The sequence below is a fragment of the Geotrypetes seraphini genome, chromosome 3, assembly GCF_902459505.1.
Source record: "Geotrypetes seraphini chromosome 3, aGeoSer1.1, whole genome shotgun sequence".
In the NCBI taxonomy this organism is placed as follows: Eukaryota; Metazoa; Chordata; class Amphibia; order Gymnophiona; family Dermophiidae; genus Geotrypetes; species Geotrypetes seraphini.
Window position 1 is genome coordinate 10,252,634 of NC_047086.1, and position 17,635 is coordinate 10,270,268.

General features: G+C 44.4%; 1 protein-coding gene across 1 annotated transcript in view; it reads left to right on the forward strand.

Moving 5' to 3' along the window:
* LOC117357612 (translocation protein SEC63 homolog) overlaps nt 1-17,635 on the forward strand; it is a 186,755-nt gene that overhangs the window by 28,030 nt on the left and 141,090 nt on the right. Inside the window, exons 4-5 of the mRNA XM_033938447.1 lie at nt 3,578-3,690; nt 9,329-9,390. Coding sequence (XP_033794338.1) covers nt 3,578-3,690; nt 9,329-9,390 — 175 coding nt within the window. The remainder of the gene's footprint in view (nt 1-3,577; nt 3,691-9,328; nt 9,391-17,635) is intronic.

A 17,635-nucleotide genomic window follows, 5' to 3' on the forward strand; every position in this document is an offset into this window, starting at 1 on the left:
CTAGCATTTGATACAGTTTCACATTATGAGTTTTTGACTACACTTATAGATGCTGGAGTTGGATTTTCAGTATTACATTGGTTTGTGTCCTATTGTGTCTTGGAAAAATCAATTGTCATCAAAGGGCATGCTAAGATCTGGGGTTTTGCAGGCTGTACTCTTTTTAATTTGTACCTTGCAAGGCTACTCGATTCTTGGGAGGATACTTTTCCACTTTATCACTGACCATATTCAGTTACAGGCAGTCCCCGGGTTAAGAACGTCCGATTTGCATCAAACTCATACTTATGAACTGGGGTCCCGCCTTTCCCTTCCTGTGCCAATGTGACCCTCCTTCCTTCCATGTCCCAACATGCCCCTCATTGTCCTTCCCTCCGTTCTGTGTCCCAAATTCATGTCTCACTCCCATCTTTCCTCCCACCTGCAGGTGTTTACCTCTGCTGGCCGTCTGCCTCCTCCTATCTCCTCGCAAAGCTGTGAGCAGCGTATCCTGCACGCAGCCTGCGGCTGACCCGGAAGCCTTTCCTCTGATGTCAGACGGTTGTCTGCCATGGACCACATACTTCTGTTTTCGCAGGAGGGGGCGGCCACAGCTGTGGCAGATATGGCAGTTCTCCAGAATCTGTATCGCTACGGATTTGGGGGAGGATCCCACTATTCGCAGATTTTTCAAGCACACGCTTATAGTGGATTTGATCTCTGAATCGCTTCAGTCTGAGCTGCCTGTCACTGCAGAATGTTCCCTCATGAGTGACCGGAGGTCATAGTCTGCCTCTTTTCTTGATCATCCTGACCTCGTTTGGATTCATAAGGATATTGAAGAGACTCCTGAAGGTCCCTTACGCTGTGCTCACCCTATGGAGTGGCTTTATTCCCTGGTGGATGCCTTTTAACAAGCGCTTTTTCCTCAAAGGAGTATTCCTCGGTGGCACAGGTCACCAAGTGCACTTCTCTCCCCAGTGTGGATTTTGTTCTTAAGTGTCTGGTTGATTTGGCGGCTGCTACTGTTCAGACAGCATTGGCCTCTTCATGGCTCGGACATGCCATGATTCTGACACTGTGGAGCTTCATAGCTTGGATTATATGGCTGATGCCTTGTATAAAGCAATAAATAGGCTAATGAAATCTTTACATAAGACTGCAAAATTTAATTTATTTGTTTAGATTTCTATCCCGTTCTCCTGGGAGGTCAGAATGGGTTACAATTGATATTCACAGTAAAGTTACAGGACAATAAAATTATAGGCATTCGAAGAAGAAAAGTAAGGACGTAGAGAGGAAAGGGAAGAGGAGGGTAGAGATGGGGGAGCAGGAGGGGAGCAAGCAGTTTAAAAAAAGGAGAGCAGGGAACAGGAGAGTGGGTGGAGAGAAAGATAAGGAAGGGGAGCTAGGAGGAGGTTGTCCGTTAGCACTGTTCAATTTAAGAGATGTCAAGCATTTTCTGGAAGGTCATTAATCGAAGGTGCGAGTGGGGAAGCGCTGGTGTGGACGCTCTAGTTACAACCTTGGCCCACTGGGGATCTATTGTATATGTTCCCTCCTTGGCCAGTGATAGGCTGTATCATTCAGTAACGTATTGAGGACTGGTAATCCTCATGGCTCCCGATTGGCCGTGTCAACCATGGTACGCTTACCTAGTTTTGCTGCAAAGAGACCAGAGTCTGAGACTCCTTTTCCATCCAACGCTGTTCTCGCAGGGTCCAGTCACCTTAGCTTATGTCATGGCTCTTGAGCGTGTGGCCTTAGTGCAAAATGGATACTCTGAAGTGGTTATTGCAACACTCTTTTGCTCCAAGAAAACAGCAGCTGGTGACTTATGTGAAAGTCTGGAAATTATTTCAACACTGGTGTTTGGAGCAACAGATAGGATTGTGGATAACAGAGACCTAATTGACTCTATCTTTTCTTCAAGAAGGGCTAGAAAAGGGCTTGGGGGTCAGGTTCGCTAAACATTTTGAAAACGAACTCTCTTGTATTTCAGTTTACTTAATTTTTAAAAATTTATTGTTAACCGCGTCGAGCTTTCTTTGATTGAAGGTTAAGTTTTAGTTTAGTTTAGGTTCAGGTGGCTGGTCACTCCTGCTTTTGAGCTTGTTTGGCGAGGCGCATTGACCTCACCCTGATGTTTCCAGGTACTGTGGATGTTTGCCTACTTATGAGCAATATAAAGTAACTATGACTTCAGAAATGAAGTGTCATTTTAGGATTGCTCATGCCAAGGTCAGAGCCAAACAAATGTTGGTGCTGGTTGCACTCAGGTGGCTGTTTTTGTTCCAACTTGTTGATGCTGTATTTCATTTGTTAATGAGTTGTGTTTGCTTGCAGAGCAAAATTATGTGATCGGGGAGTTTCCCGTGCCCCTCGTTTCGTTTTTGGTGGGGTTTTTGGTTTTTTTTTTCCCCAGGAGTTATCTCTGTTTTGGTACAAACTGAGTAGAGGGCAGTGTCCGGTGATGCAGGGAGGTGCAGTTGAAAATTGATATGATGCCTTCTGCATTTTTCACAGGTAAAGATGCACTACTCGCAGATTTAGGACACGTGTGCTTTTTCTACTGGAAATAAGATTATCAAGATAAGAGTGTGGGATGAACACAGATGATCTCTAATCAGAAAATAATGGTATATAATGAAGAACTAAGGCCAGTACTGGGCAAACTTCCATGGTCTGGGTCACATATATGGCCATTCAGTTGAGGATGGGCTGGGATAGATGAGCTGGAATGAGCTTCGACGGAAACTCCAGTAGATGCACAATATCTGGGTTTTTGGCCCAGAAATATCTAAGAAAAAAACAATTTAAGTCATTAAATTATAGTGTGTATGTTTGGACAGACTGGATAGACCATTCATTTACTATGTTACTAATCTTCCAATTTTGGTAATTCTGTAAATCTGCAATATTGTGGTGTCCTTTCCATACCTCTGGATAACTAGACATATCAAATCTGGAAGACTGTAGTCATAGCCTTCAAATTCCTTTCCAACAAAATAGATAGAGTTCCACTGAGTAATGTTTAACTTACCTTTCACATGTCTACCAATCTCCAGGGGTGGGGAGTTCTTGGGATTGCATTGACTTGGCCTTGTACTGAAGAGTTACTGTACAACTTAACTTGTTGACATTAATAGTTGTTGGGGAGGAAGGGGAACTGGTTAAATCACTGTTATGTATTGCTTCTTGTCATGTTTTTTGAGAACTCGAAATAAATAAACAAATTCCTTTCCAGCAAATCTTATAGCCTTCTAGCTTTTCATTAAGGTAGGATTAACCCACTGCTCATTCTACTGTCAAAATGAATAAAACTAGTGCTTCATGATCAAGTTTCACATTCCAGATGTTAATTTAACAGCTGCCAAAAATGTTGACTTAGGGTCACACCCTCTTTCTTTTCTAGTATCGAGAAATATATCACATTCACGAACCCAAAGGCTTTTTTTAATTATTTTTTTTAGCAAGATGACACATGGCATAGTTTGAGCTTTTTTGATATATACAGAAACATTTTGTTTTCTCTCTTGAAAACTCTTCTCTTTTATGGTGTATTTGAGACAGTTAAAACAATACTTTTTCTTTTAAGGGCGCAACTGTTTCAGAAATTAAAAAGCAATATCGTCTACTTTCTCTGAAATTCCACCCTGATAAAGGAGGCGATGAAGTTACGTTCATGAGAATTGCCAAGGCCTATGAAGCGTAAGTAACACTGTTTCAGACTGTACAAGAATTTAGAAAAGTATTTACCATATCTGATATTGTTGACTGTTTATTAAAAAGCCTGGCACTTCAGCTAGAGAAATGTAGTAAGAACATAAGAATTTGCCGCTGCTGGGTCAGACCAGTGGTCCATCGTGCCCAGCAGTCCACTCCCGCTGTGACCCCTCCAGGTCAGAGACCAGCCCTACCTGCATACGTTCTGGTTCAACAGGAACCCGTCCAACTTTGTCTTAAATCCCTGGAGGCTGTTTCCCCTATAAACAGCCTCCGGAATAGCGTTCCAGTTTTCCACCACTCTCTGGGTGAAGAAGAACTTCCTTACGTTTGTATGGAATCTATCCCCTTTTAACTTTAGAGAGTGCCCTCTCGTTCTCTCTACCTTGGAGAGGGTGAACAACCTGTCTTTCTCTACTAAGTCTATTCCCTTCAGTATCTTGAATGTTTCTATCACGTCCCCTCTGTCTCCTCTTTTCAAGGGAGACGAGGCCCAGTTTCTCTAATCTCTCACTGTATGGCAACTCCTCCAGCCCCTTACCATTTTAGTCATTCTTCTCTGGACCCTTTCGAGTAGTACCGTATCCTTCTTCATGTACGGCAACCAGTGCTGGACGCAGTATTCCAGGTGACGGCACACCATGGTCCAGTTCAGCGGCATGATAACCTTCTCCGATCTGTTCGTGATCCCCTTCTTAATCATTCCTAGGATTCTTTTTGCCCTTTTCGCCGCTGCCAAGCATTGCGCGGATGGCTTCATTGACTTGTCAATCAGTACTCCCAAGTCACTTTCCCAGAGAAGTCTCTCCAAGTACCGCCCCGGACTTCCTATATTCGTGTATAAGATTTTTGTTACCGACATGCATCATTTTACACTTATCCACGTTGAACCTCATCTGCCATGTTGCAGCCCATTTCTCGAGTGTGTTTGTCATGTTGCAGATGTTCGTAATCCTCCTGCGTCTTCACTGCTCTGAATAACTTTGTATTGTCTGCAAATTTAATCACCTCACTCGTACCAATTTCCAGATCGTTTATAAATATGTTGAAGAGCACGGGTCCAAGCACTGAACCCTGCGGCACTCCACTGATGCTTTTCCAGTCCGAGTATTGTCCATTTACTCCCACTCTTTCCTATCCGCCAGCCAATTTTTAATCCACGTGAGTATTTCACCCTCTATTCCATGGCTCGCAATTTTTAAAAGTAGTTGTTCATACGGAACCTTGTTGAAAGTCTTCTGAAAATCCAGATATACAATGCTGACCGGGTCACCCTTGTCTATCCATCTGTTTACTCTCTCGAAGAAGTGCAGCAAGTTCGTCAAGCAAGATTTTCCTCTGCTGAAGCCATGCTGGCTGGTCCTCATCAGATTGTGTCCGTCAAGGTGCTCAATGATGCGGTCCTTTATCAGCGCCTCTACCATCTTTCCCGGTACTGTTTTTGAGCAGTGGTGGCAAGGTTGAAAAGGAAACCGTGTCTCAGCTGTTTTTTTCTCACCTCCAAACTTTTTCCAAATTTCACTTTAGCACCTTACTAGTCTTTATTTTCTGTGACCTATTTATCTCCGATTCTTGCAGATCTGATGACATAGTAACATAGTAAATGACGGCAGATAAAGACCCGAATGGTCCATCCAGTCTGCCCAACCTGATTCAATTTAAATTTTTTCATTTTTTCTTCTTAGCTATTTCTGGGCAAGAACCCAAAGCTCTACCCGGTACTGTGCTTGGGTTCCAACTGCTGAAGTCTCCGTCAAAGCTCGCTCCAACCCGTCTACACCCTCCCAGCCATTGAAGCCCTCCCCAGCTCATCCTCCACCAAACGACCATACACAGACCGTGCAAGTCTGCCCAGTACTGGCCTAGTTCAATATTTAATATTATTTTCTGATTCTAAATCTTCTGTGTTCATCCCACGCTTCTTTGAACTCAGTCACAGTTTTACTCTCCACCACCTCTCTCGTGAGCGCATTCCAGGCATCCACCACCCTCTCCGTAAAGTAGAATTTCCTAACATTGCCCCTGAATCTACCACCCCTCAACCTCAAATTATGTCCTCTGGTTTTAAATTTTCCTTTCTCTGGAAAAGATTTTGTTCTACGTTAATACCCTTCAAGTATTTGAACTTCTGAATCATATCTCCCCTGTCTCTCCTTTCCTCTAGGGTATACATATTCAGGGCTTCCAGTCTCTCCTCATACGTCTTCTGGCGCAAGCCTCCTATCATTTTCGTCGCCCTCCTCTGGACCGCCTCAAGTCTTCTTACGTCTTTCGCCAGATACGGTCTCCAAAACTGAACACAATACTTCAAGTGGGGCCTTACCAATGACCTGTACAGGGGCATCAACACCTTCTTCCTTCTACTGACTACGCATCTCTTTATATAGCCCAGCATCCTTCTGGAAGCAAGCCACTGCCTTGTCACACTGTTTTTTCACCTTTAGATCCTCAGACACTATCACCCCAAGGTCCCTCTCCCCATTCATGCATATCAGCTTCTCTCCTCCCAGCATATACGGTTCCTTCCTATTATTAATCCCCAAATGCATTACTCTGCATTTCTTTGCATTGAATTTTAGTTGCCAGGCATTAGACCATTCCTCTAACTTTTGCAGATCCTTTTTCATATTTTCCACTCCCTCTTCGGTGTCTACTCTGTTACAAATCTTGGTATCATCTGCAAAAAGGTACACTTTTCCTTCTAACCCTTCAGCAATGTCACTCACAAACCTATTGAACAGGATTGGCCCCAGCACCGATCCCTAAGGGACTCTACTACTCACCTTTCCTTCCTTCGAGCGACTTCCATTAACCACCACCCTCTGGCGTCTGTCCAACAGCCAGTTTCTGACCCAGTTCACCACTTTGGGTCCTAACTTCAGCCCTTCAAGTTTGTTCAACAGCCTCCTATGAGGAAATGTATCAAAGGCGTTGCTGAAATCCAAGTAAATTACATCTAACATATGTCCTCGATCCAGCTCTCTGGTCACCCAATCAAAAAATTCAATCAGGTTTGTTTGGCACGATTTACCTTTTGTAAAGCCATGTTGCCTCGGATCCTGTAACCCATTAGATTCAAGGAAGTACACTATCCTTTCTTTCAGCAACACTTCCATTATTTTTCCAACAACTGAAGTGAGGCTCACCGGCCTGTAGTTTCCTGCTTCATCCCTGTGACCACTTTTATGAATAGGGACCACATCCGCTCTCCTCCAATCCCCAGGAATCACTCCCGTCTCCAGAGATTTGTTGAACAAGTCTTTAATAGGACTCGCCAGAACCTCTCTGAGCTCCCTTAGTATCCTGGGATGGATCCCGTCTGGTCCCATCGCTTTGTCCACCTTCAGTTTTTCAAGTTGCTCATAAACAGCCTCCTCCGTGAACGGCGCAGAATCTACTCCATTTTCTCGTGTAACTTTCTAGACAATCTCGGTCCTTCTCCAGGATTTTCATCTGTGAACACAGAACAGAAGTATTTGTTTAGCACATTTGCTTTCTCCTCATCACTTTCCACATATTGGTTCCCAGCATCTTTTAGCCTAGCAATTCCAAGTGTGAGCACTACTGTCTGATCCCTACAGACCCCTGTTAGGCATCCATTTAAAACTTACATGCGGTAAGATCCTGTAAGGGAAGGGTTCACAGTAACACAATAAACGATGGCAGATAAAGACCTGAAAGGTCCATCCAGTCTGCCCAACAGTCGCACGCATTATTAATTCATGATTACATTTTCTTTCGTTGACATTTCTGGGACATAGGCAGAAGTATTGTCCTTAGGTTCCAACTACTGGAGCTGACGTCGAAGCTCACGCCAGCCTACCTAAACCATCTTATGATATGCAGGATTCAGAGAGTAAGGAGCTGCCTAAGTGGCTGCTAAGAATCATACACCGGGGTCCTATATAGAATCACGTCTGTCTGATGCCTAACCCCACCTAACCACCCCGATTCCTAGCTGACCATGTCACAGGCGCTGGTTAGAAAATTACATTGCCACTGAGCTGATCGCGGCAAGAGACTTTGCCTGCCTTAATCAGCTCAGCAGCCATTGCAGGAACTCACTCCCCCTCCAAAGCTGCGAGTCGGCTGGCAGAAGGGATGCCTAGTCCCTCCTGCCAGCACGCGCTCCCTTCTCCTGAATGTCCCCAGCAGGAAGGAATCCCACTCCCTCCTGCCAGCACCCCCCACCCCCGAAAATCATCAGCAGGAGGGATGCCCCCTCTCCTATCTGAACTCCCCCTGAAGACATGTCCACCCAGACCCTCAACTCCCATACCTATTTCTTGCAGGCTGGCCAGAAGGATGCTTACTTCCTTCCGCCGGCAGACCCACCTCCGCATAATGGAGAGCCCGAAGGGATCTGGCCAATTGGAGCCTTAGGCCACTAAAACGATGTAAAAGATGAAAGAATGAGGCAAACTGGAACAACCACAACTATCAAACATCTCACTGGCTCGGGTTCAATCACAGGATGGCAAAAGGGTCTTCAAAGCTTATAAATATACATAATAATTGTAAATGTTCAGCTTTGGCTCATCTGATTGCCTCCTTATACAAGTGTAGCTTATTAGTTTACTGCTGTGTTGCTTACTGTCACTTTTCAGATTAACTCTAGCCCCAAATGAGTAAGGATGCCGACAAAGAGCACCTTTATGAACCCTTGAAACAGCCTTTGTCGGAGAAACGGGTCCCGTCGGGGCATGCTAAAGACACTGCATAAAAAGGATAAGTAAAAAAGAAAATATTTGCTGCTTTTCAGTCTTTTTTTGAAAAGTGACAGTAAGCAACACAGCAGTAAGCTAATAAGCTACACTTGTATAAGGAGGCAATCAGATGAGCCAAAGCTGGACATATACAATTATTATGTATATTTATAAGCTTTGAAGACCCTTTTGCCATCCTGTAATTGAACCCGAGCCAGTGAGGTGTTTGATAGTCTTAGGCCACTCCCAGTGCATCCCAGAATGCGCTCAGGAAGGCCTAAGGTTCCAGTTAGCCCAAGCGCCTCCTATGGGAGGGGCCTTAGGCACCTGGACCAATCAAGGCCTTAGGCCCCTCCCTTGTGCATCCTAGGATGCACCAGGAAGTGGAAGACCCACCATTCAGTAGAGGCGGGCCTGCTGGCTGGAGGGAGTTAGCATCTCTCTGTCTGGCCTGCGAGAAATAGGTACCTGGTGGGGGCAGGGGGAGATCTGGGGGGGGCTTGGGGGTGTAGGGTGAGGTCATGTCTTCAGTGCATTTCTAAGATTTGTCCTCCTTAATAAAATTAGAAAGAATTGGAAATTACAGGTCCATTTGGCTTAGGTGGAGAACCTTAGTGGAGAAAGTTTACTAAAGGTAATAATAATGACATATTTATAATCCAGGTGCAGGATCCAGAGCCTTATGTTTTTTACCAGAGGAAGACTGTGTCAAAGAAATCTGATCCATTTCTTTGGTGATAAGTAGATCAAGCCAGGTTTGGGAATCTAGCACAGATGTTTCACCAGGCAGCATGCTATATTTGCTCCCAAATCACAGGGCTTACTGTCTTAAACATTTATTTTTTCACGGATGTTTAAAACATGTATAATTTGTTTGTCCTGCTTAATTGAAAATTAGTGTTGTTTTTATTCCTTAGTTTGACAAATGAGGATTCTAAGTACAATTGGGAAGAATATGGTAACCCCGATGGACCACAAGGTATTTGACACAGAATGTTTGCAATTAGCTTTCTTTCTCTAGTTGCATTCAACCTCTAGTTTACATGCTTTTTGCATTGTTCATTTTTCTGCACATATTTTAGGGAAAATGTAATGTAATTGTAATGTAATGTAATTTATTTCTTATATACCGCTACATCCGTTAGGTTCTAAGCAGTTTACAGAAAATATACATTAAATTATAAGTAAGAAAGGTACTTAAAAATTCCCTTACTGTCCCGAAGGCTCACAATCTAACTAAAGTACCTAGAGAATAATAAAGAAATGAAAAGTAGAGATAGAGGTAAAATAAGAAAATAAGCATTCTAACAAGATTGTATTAAACTTAGTAATTTGGAAGGTAGAGGAGAGAATGGAATAGATGCAAAAGGAGGAATCGTTGTACAAAAGAATTCTAGAGAAATATAAATGATAGAAATAGGACAAAAACAGAAATAATGAATAAGATTAAGAAAAATTCATAAACTGGAAAAAAAGAAAAATAAAACAATGTCTACAATCCACGGTTTCGGTTTCGGTGATGAAGTAGAGCAAGTCAGTTCTGGAGGAATGGTGATGATTTCATATAAAAGACCTCTCCAGGGAAGAGGCCTGGCTGATAGTCCCAGGATGCCTACATCTCCTCCTCTGCGGTGGTCTCCCCCATGCAATCCTCCACACGACACACTGCCTGCGCTCCAGCCGCCTCCCCGAATGGCCGTTCCAAGGAGACTGCATAAGACGAGGCCTGCAGTGACTGTTAGAGTTTCTCCTCTGCTGAAAAGTCACTTGGCGTCGATCCCGGTGTGCGCCGGCGCCGCAGGCGCCGACAGGGAATCCTCTGCCACGCTGTTGTTGCACTCCCCACAGCGACACCGGCAGGAAACTTTGGAGATGTTGGGATTTCGGAGCCGGGTGCGCAGGAGTCAAGCGGAGGCGGCGAAGAGGACCGCAATGACCATTGGCGCCGGCGCTGGGCACGATCCATCCAGTACGTCCAGATAGTGGATCTTTTGGGAAGCTCCCTTCAGCTCTTCTAAATGCAGTCCATCGATTTTTTGATCATATGTCTCTTTAGCTATAAATTACAATATTATTAAAACTTAGCCAAAAGGAAAGATTTTAAACTATAAAGAGTTTTACCTCAAGCAAAATTGTCATTTCTTTAATAAGACATTAAATGTTTTTTTCTGAGGCCCTCCAAATCCAGAATGTGGCTCTGCAAAGGGTTAGATGTTTGAGACCACTGTTGTAGTGCATGACCTGCAACCCTAAAGTAAAGTCATGAGGCCAGTATTAATTTGCAGGGTTCAGTCCATGTGGAAGACATCTCACCTCACCCCGCACCCTCCCCATGATGCCAAGCACTAGCCTATGGGCTTCAGCTTGGTGGAGCCAGCTGGCTGGCAGAGCTGCTACAGGGGAGCTTATAATCTAAACATGAGGCATTGGGAGGATTACTAAGATCACAAAGACCAGGAGTGGAATTTAACCCTGTATTCCTTAGTTCTTAGCCCACTGCTGTAACCAATAGCATCGATTCTTAAGATAAGCTAACATAGAGAGATATTGTCCCTGAATATTTATTAGCACTATGCATTCCTGCATACACTAGTAACACTGTAAAAGCCCCGCCCCCTTCTTTCTCGAGCCATCCATCTCAGCCCTTAAAGGGCCTTGTTTCAGCTTGCTGCCTGTTTCAGCGCGCTGCCTGTTTGCCAAGCACAGTGAGGGAAAGGGAGGCCAGTCACCCCCTCACTACACCTAGAAAAAGAGCAGCTCCAAAATTGAATTTTCTTCAGGAAGCCCAGTCCCTTTCTGCTTCAGATCCACCTTCTTCAGCCCTTTAAAGAGCTTCAGCTCCAATGTGCAGCCACCTGTTCGGGCTCACCTGGCCGATTTCACAGGAATGTTTTTAGCCTTTCTCCTTCTCTACTTGCTAGGTACGAGAAATTGGGGTTCGAGAGCTTTAGCATTTGAATCTTACATGGGACAGAATCACTAGATCTGAAAAATCTTCTCGCTCCTCTCATTTCCTTCATGTTTGCATGGAAACAGGTCCTTTTCCAATCCCTGTGGTTAACTCCTGCCATTCCTTAAGACCAACGCACAAAAGACAACGATTCCTAAAGAACATAGGACATTCAGAGCCTTTGACTCCTTTAGAACATTACAATCTTTCTGGAGCATACCCGAACATTCATTTGATCAGGAATAATGCACAATTGGTCAAAGACTGGCTGGAAGAAACCCACCTGGACATATTACTTTTAACTGAAACTTGGCTAATCTTTGATCAGGATAATATCATAGGTGATTTATTACCTCCAGATTATAAAATTATCCCTTTATCAAACTCAAAAAGAGGAGGTGGCTTAGCAGTAATTCTGTGAGATCATTTTGAGATTCAAGTGTTAGATTGCAAATTAACCAATGATATGGAAATTCTCAGTTTGTAAAATAACTAAAGAGGATTGTAAAAGATAATTTGATAGTCACGATATTCTATATTGCCCCTAACAAATGGCAGCTAGCAAAAGAGGAATTCTATGAATTCCTTCTTGTAAACTCTGTAGCTGGTGCCTACAGTTTTTTAGCTGGTGATGTTAATTTACACCTCGAATAGGAAGATAATTCCAATGTAACTGATCTACTTTCCATTAATTACATCATTGCGTTTTTCCAAACCACCTCCAACTAAAACCCATCAGAAATGTCACCACTTCTAGGTTTTTGGTATTTTTTTTAAATTCTTTATTCATTTTTAATCATTCAACAAGTGTACAATAAAAAATGATACATAGGTTCAACAACAACACTTGATAAATCCATCAAGATAATAACAATTGTGTATATATATATATATATACCCCTCCCCCACCCTCTCTTTCAATACTCTTTATCTTAATTCATTTAACCTTTTTCCTTATTACCGTATTTTCACGTAGATAACGCGCACCCGTGTAAAACGCGCACACGGGTATAGCGCGTGAAAAACACAAATTTATGTACAGAAATTTTTATATACCGCACACACCCGTATACCGCGCATGCTGCCTGACTCTCCTTTCGCCCACCCCGACTCTCCTTTCGCCCGCCCTGACTATCCTCTCCCCCTTGAAGTCCTGTTCCCACCCTGAAAGCCTGATGCACCCCCACCCCGAAGGACCGCTCGCACGTACTCCCACCCGCACCCCCACCCTGAAGGACTGCTCGCACCCCCACAGCCTCCCGACCCCCCCCATCATGTAGAAGCTCCTACCGGTGTCCTGCTGCTTCCTCTTGGCGGTCCCGACTCCCCGACACGATCGGGGTAAGAGGGAGCTCAAGCCCTCTTGCCCCAGCCAACCGCGGCACCCCCGACGCGATCGGTGCAAGAGGGAGCTCAAGCCCTCTTGCCCCCCCGACTGTCCGACACGATCGGGGCAAAAGGGAGCCCAAGCCCTCTTGCCCCGCCGACTCCCCAACTCCCCCTACCCCCACCCCGCACTACATTACGGGCAGGAGGGATCCCAGGCCCTTCTGCCCTCGACGCAAACCCCCCTCCCCCCAACGACCGCCCCCCCAAGCACCGCCGACCGCCCCCCCAGCCGACCCGCGACCCCCCTGGCCGACCCCCACGACACCCCCACCCCCCTTCCCCGTACCTTTGTGTAGTTGGCCAGACAGATGGGAGCCAAACCCGCCTGTCCGGCAGGCAGCCAACAACGGAATGAGGCCGGATTGGCCCATCCGTCCCAAAGCTCCGCCTTCTGGTGGGGCCTAAGGCGCCTAGGCCAATCAGAATAGGCCCGGGAGCCTTAGGTCCCTCCTGGGGGCGGGGTCTTGGGCACATGGTCGGGTTGGGCCCATGTGCCTCAGGCCCCGCCCCCAGGTGGGACTTAAGGCTTCCGGGCCTATTCTGATAGGCCCAAGCGCCTTAGGCCCCACCAGTAGGCGGAGCTTTGTGACGGATGGGCCAATCCGGCCTCATTCTGTCGTTGGCTGCCTGCCGGACAGGCGAGTTTGACTCCCGTCTGTCCGGCCAACTACACAAAGGTACGGGGAAGGGGGGTGGGGGTGTCGTGGGGGTCGGCCAGGAGGGTCGCGGGTTGGCTGGGGAGGCGGTCGTTGGGGGGAGGGGGGTTTGCGTCGAGGGCAGGAGGGCCTGGGATCCCTCCTGCCCGTAATGTAGTGCGGGGTGGGGGTAGGGGGTCGCCGTGGCCAGGAGGGTTTGGGCTCCCTCCTGGCCCGAACAACTAATGGGGGGGGTCGCCAGGGCCAGGAGGACTTGGGCTCCCTCCTGGCCCGATATTGTCGGGGAGTTGGGGAGTTGGCGGGGCAAGAGGGCTTGGGCTCCCTTTTGCCCCGATCGTGTCGGGGAGTTGGGGGGGGCAAGAGGGCTTGAGCTCCCTCTTGCCCCGATCGTGTCGGGTGTCGAGACCGCCAAGAGGAAGCAGCAGGACACCGGTAGGAGCTTTTACATGATGGGAGGGGGGTCGGGAGGCTGTGGGGGTGCGAGCGGTCCTTCAGGGTGGGGGTGCGGGTGCAGGTGGGAGTGCGTGCGAGCGGTCCTTCGGGGTGCGGGTGCGTGCGAGCGGTCCTTCGGGGTGGGGGTGCGAGCGGTCCTGCGGTGAGGGTGAATCGGACGTCGGGGGGGGGGGGGAACTATGTAAAAAAAAATTTGTACAACGCGCTCACGCATATACCGCGCAAGGTTATGCACGGTTTGTAAAAACACGTATAACGCGCGCGTTATATGCGTGAAAATACGGTACTTTTAAGCTTTTTCTTCAATTATAGAATCCCTCCCCCTTCCCCTCCCTTACTAACTTATGTTAAACAAATGGTGTTTATTCATTACAAAACAATGCTAATGGCTCCCATATTTTATTAAACCTTTTATAATTTCCATTTTAAAAGCAAACTAGATGCACATCTCCTTACGAGAGGCATAGAGGGATATGGGTGACTAAAATTACGCGTGTGCGGATCGCTGGACTTGATGGACCGAAGGTCTGATCCGGAGATAGCAGTTCTTATGTTCACTTAGATTTGATCACATTTCTTTCTAATGTTTCAATTACTCCCATTGTAAGTTTTAAAGGTGAAACTTGGATCAATACTCCTTGGTTGGACCATTTTTTTATGTAATTTTGAATTATGCTGGATTAAAAGACAATTTAAAGCAAAACCAAGGAACAATTTCAAAGAGAAAACTATTTGCACAATAGGACAACTAAACCCAGTAGAATTTTGGACGCATTATAGCTTAATATCTAATGGTTTTTGATCCACATTTCATTTTAGAATGGAAAAACTTTAGCAATCAGGTCTTAAACGATATTGCACCTCTGAAAGAACACAGGAAAAGACGACGTTTATCAGACAGCTGGTATGGTACTGATTTAATGGTTTTAAAGCAAGAATTTATGTAAATTGGAAAGAATATGGTGTAAATCAGGGAAAGATGAGGACAGACTTATTTGGCGACTAAAGGTTAAAGAAAAGCATTGCAAACATTACTCTCAAAAAATTAATTCTCCTACTTTATTCTGAAAAGTTCTTTACTATTTAGTCAACTCTTTGTTTGATATTGATTTACATAAACGTTCTAATACAGATTTTCCACCTTCTGCTATGAATTTAGCTGATTATTTTGCTATAAAAATTCATAATTTGAAATAGTCTCTTGTAGGTTCAAACCCAGATTTACCAATCACTCTAATTCCTTTGGGAAAAAGTTCAGCTGTTGATATGATCTAGAATCATTTTGAAAATCCAGATTGGAACCGGTTCCTCAAGCTATATTCAAAATATGTAAAATCCAATTGCCTATTGGATAACTGTCCTATCTCCTTCAAGGCTGAACTCTTTAATTGGGTTTCGTTATGCATGTGTACTGGCAAATTTCCGGCGGAACTTGGTCATATCCTTGTGACTCTTATTAAAAAATTCTAAGGAGTCTGTTTCCTTGACTGCCAACTACAGACCTATTGCCAACATACCATTTTTTTCTTAAACTAATGGAAGGACTGGTTAGCATCGATCTCATGAAATACTTAGAGAAGTTCAACATCCTCCATGACTTTCAGTCTGGTTTTCGTACAAATCATAGTACTGAAACAATTTTAGCTTCCATGACTGATCATCTTTTCCATTTGTTTTCCCTGGGAAAAACGCATTGGTACTGCAGTTCGAACTGAGCAGTGCCTTTGCTTAGATGTCTTGATTCCATTGGCATTTCCGGACAGGTACTAAATTGGTTTACGGGTTTACAGTGAAGGAACTTTCTCCCAGGCTTGGTGTATTCCCTGTGGAGTTCCACAGGGCTCCCCACTCTCCCCTTCATTTTCAATGTCTATATGGCATCATTGGGAAATATGTTATCCAATTTAAAATTGAAATCATATATACGCGGATGACATTACAATTATTATTCCCATAACCTCACTGACTCAAGAGAGAACAGTTCATCTCATCTGTCCTTACTAAGGTAGAAGAATGGACTACGCAATCTAAATTAAAACTGAATTCAGATAAAACTAAGTTCTTTTTGGCAAACCCTAATAACAAGATCACGAATACCTCTTTGAGATTAAATGGGTCAGACCACCCAATTAATTCTACCATCAAAATCCTGGGTGTCATCTTGGAATGAAGCTTGACTTTTGAAGATCACACTAACTCTCAGGTTAAGTTTTTTCACTTTATGGAAACTTCGTACCATTAACACTATTTTGATTTCTTCGGTTTTCGACTGCTGGTTCAATCCTTGATCTTAAGTATTTTAGACTTTTGCAATATTATATACTTGGGATCCTAGCTATAGTTTGGGTTCCTCTTTCCCATATGCATCACTTTGTAATTGTTTATTAAATGTCATCTGCTATTTTGAAGCCTTGTCTCCCAATTTATCAACTTTGTATCATCAGCAAATTTAATTCTCATTACTGTAGTTATTTCTATCTTTAGATCATTGATAAATATGTTAAAAAGCACTGGTCCCAGCAAAGACAACAGGAGAGTCATTACACCTGCAGCACATAATTGAAGCCCTGCCTAAGCTAAGTTCTTTGCTTTGTTCTTTGAGAAGTGAGCCCCACTATTTACCCTTCTTCATTGAGAATATTGACAATTTAACCTTACCTTACTCTGTTTTATATCTTTCAACCAGTTCTTAATCTGTGGTGCACAACCCTGGGGTTGTGGGCTCAAACTCGTGCTGCTCCTTGTGACCCTGGGCAAGTCATTTAATCCCCCCCATTGCCCTGGGTATATTAGATCGATTGTGAGTCCACCAGGACAGACAGGGAAAATTGCTTGAGTACCTGAATAAATTAATGTAATCCACTCTGAGCTCTCCTGGGAAAATGGTAGAGAAAATAAATAAATACTTCCTATCCCATAACTTTCTAGTTTTCCTTAGAAATCTTTCATAAGGTTCTTGATCACATGCCTTTTGAAAATCTTGCTCACCTTTATCCACATGTTCATTCATCCCTTCAAAGAAATGTAGTAGATTGATGAGGCAAGATTTCCTTTGACTAAATCCATGTTGGCTCTGCCTCATTCCATGCTTGTGCATGCTCTGTCATTTTTGTTGTTTATAATAGTCTATCATTTTGCCTGGCACTGACCTCAAACTCGCTGTCTAATTTTCTAGATCACCTCTGGAACCCTTTATAAAAATTGGCGTTAAGCTGGCCACCTTCCTGTTGTCCGTCTGCAAGTTAATTTTTCAATTATCAGTACTCTCGGATATATCCCATCAGGCGCAGGCGATTTGTTACTGTTCATTTTCTAAAATTGCCCCAATTACATCTTCCAGTGTTAGAGATTTGTTTCACTTTCTCTTGCTCATCGGCTTTGAGTACTATTTCTGGCACCAATAACTCTCCTACATGTTCCTTGGTGAAGACTGAAGCAAAGCACTCTTCACCCCTCAGTTGTCTAGATGTCCAACTGATTTTAATGAGAATACCTAATGGGCAGACTGGATGGACCATTCAGGTCCTTATCTGCCATCATTTACTATGCTACTATGATTGTTTTCCTGGCATCTTGCTTTTAATATACCTAAAAAAGCTTATACTGTGTGTTTTTGCTTCCACCACAATCTTCTTTTCAAGGTCTCTTTGCTCTCCTTATCAGTGCACTTGATTTGCCATTCTTTGTGCTGTTATTTTCAGTTGGATCCTCCTTCCACTTTCTGAAAGATTCTCTTTTAGCTCTAATAGCTTCCTTCACCTCACTTGTCAACCATG